Here is a 1,600-nt window from a genome sequence, read left to right as displayed (position 1 = left end):
AAATAAATAAATAAATAAATAAATAAATAAATAAATAAATAAATAATGTGTTTTAAAACATGTTTTTCAGTGGTACATGATCAGCATCGTGCACATCTACAATCGCTGGAGAAACTCCGAGATCCGCTGCTATGTCAACGGTCAGCTCGTCTCCTACGGTGACATGGCTTGGCACGTCAACACCAACGATGTAAGGCCTTTAATGTTGTATTTAGTTGAYACTGAGAGAGTTTTTCTTTTACCAAATTAGTTCATCGATTAAGAAATGGAAAAAAAAAAAAAACAAGTAATGTTTAACTTTTCTGTAGGAATTCTTAGAAATCCAGTATTGGTTTGGCTCTACTTCACACTCCCTTCCTTGTTGTGAACTTGGCAAACATTTCAGGTTTACGTCCTGCGTTTTGCCAGCTTCGACAGAGTTGCCCTTGGGCTCCTTTCCAGCACAACTCATGCAAACTCCAACTTACAACTTTTCCATTTAGCAGGGGACAGCTACCCTGAACTCTAATTGGCCTTTTTGTTGCGCTCCCTCCCCGTTCGGCTCGTGACGGTTGCTGTTGTCTGCGAGGAGCTCCTCTCTCTCGAGGTTAAATGTTTGAGTTTGTGCGGCTCATCAAAAAAAAAACTCACAAGAGGTGAAGGAACAGGTCTCCCAATGCGTCGATGCTATCGCAGTTTGTTTTCTCTTGAAGGCTGAAGATAAAACGCATGTCATCATTTTGAAAGAGTAGAGGAGGACAGATCTCATTGTGATAAAGGGTGTTGGGGGAATGGAGCTGCAGGAGGGCGAGAGGAGGGAAAGAAATATGGACACAGGTGTTTGCAAAGTTGGAACATGATTCAAAAGTTTGTCTTTTCTGTTACTGAATGTTGGCAACAAAATAAGAAAAGAAAAAAAACATATGACTATTTTAATAGTGAATTGATTAGTATGTAATTTATAATGAACCTTTTCTTGTTTACTGCCTCTTTCTTTTTTCAGAGCTATGATAAGTGTTTCCTGGGTTCATCAGAGACAGCAGATGCGAACAGAGTGTTTTGCGGTCAGCTGGGTGCTATTTATGTTTTCAGTGAAGCTCTCAACCCGGCTCAGATCTTTGCCATCCATCAGCTTGGTCCAGGATACAAGGTACAAAGATCCAATATTTTCTACTCCTTATTCTCTGCAAGCTTTTCAGCACCTCTATTAGCCTTGTTCAACCAGGTTACGCAAAGTATAATTTTGTCAGACATTATGGCTGTAACAAACAGGAAGTAGAGGTTGCAAATTAGCAGGGACCACACATCTCGGGAAAATGGAGACATTTTCAGGAAAGTGTTGCTATCAGGCAAGTTGTGAAATGCTTTGGTCTCTTCATTGGTCCACACGTACATGTTGTTGCTTCCAGTCGTGTTTTTGTTCATTACGGGAATATCCGGGAAGACGCCGACAGCGGGAACAGCTGATCAATCCTGTGAGGTAAATGTTCGCTACGTCAGAACTTATTCGGCAACTGTGTTTCCGTCTCCCGTTTTGTGCATTAACTCTTTTTTGGAAAATCCAAAAAAGCAACTCGAGAGCGTAAAAACGTTTTTGCGAGATTGGGGGAGTTTTTTTTTT

The 1,600-nt window shown here is 40.8% G+C and overlaps 1 protein-coding gene across 1 annotated transcript in view; it reads left to right on the top strand.

Annotated features, from left to right (window-relative positions):
- Window positions 1-1,600, top strand: part of nbeaa (neurobeachin a) — a gene marked incomplete in the record, with an annotated part of 147,512 nt that overhangs the window by 62,710 nt on the left and 83,202 nt on the right. Inside the window, 2 exon segments of the mRNA XM_014003308.1 lie at window positions 71-190; window positions 983-1,129. Coding sequence (XP_013858762.1) covers window positions 71-190; window positions 983-1,129 — 267 coding nt within the window.

The sequence above is a fragment of the Austrofundulus limnaeus genome, unplaced genomic scaffold (assembly GCF_001266775.1).
Source record: "Austrofundulus limnaeus strain Quisiro unplaced genomic scaffold, Austrofundulus_limnaeus-1.0 Scaffold17, whole genome shotgun sequence".
In the NCBI taxonomy this organism is placed as follows: domain Eukaryota; kingdom Metazoa; phylum Chordata; class Actinopteri; order Cyprinodontiformes; family Rivulidae; genus Austrofundulus; species Austrofundulus limnaeus.
The sequence above is the reverse complement of the archived record's forward strand: the minus strand, read 5'-3'. Positions and strand labels throughout refer to the sequence as shown.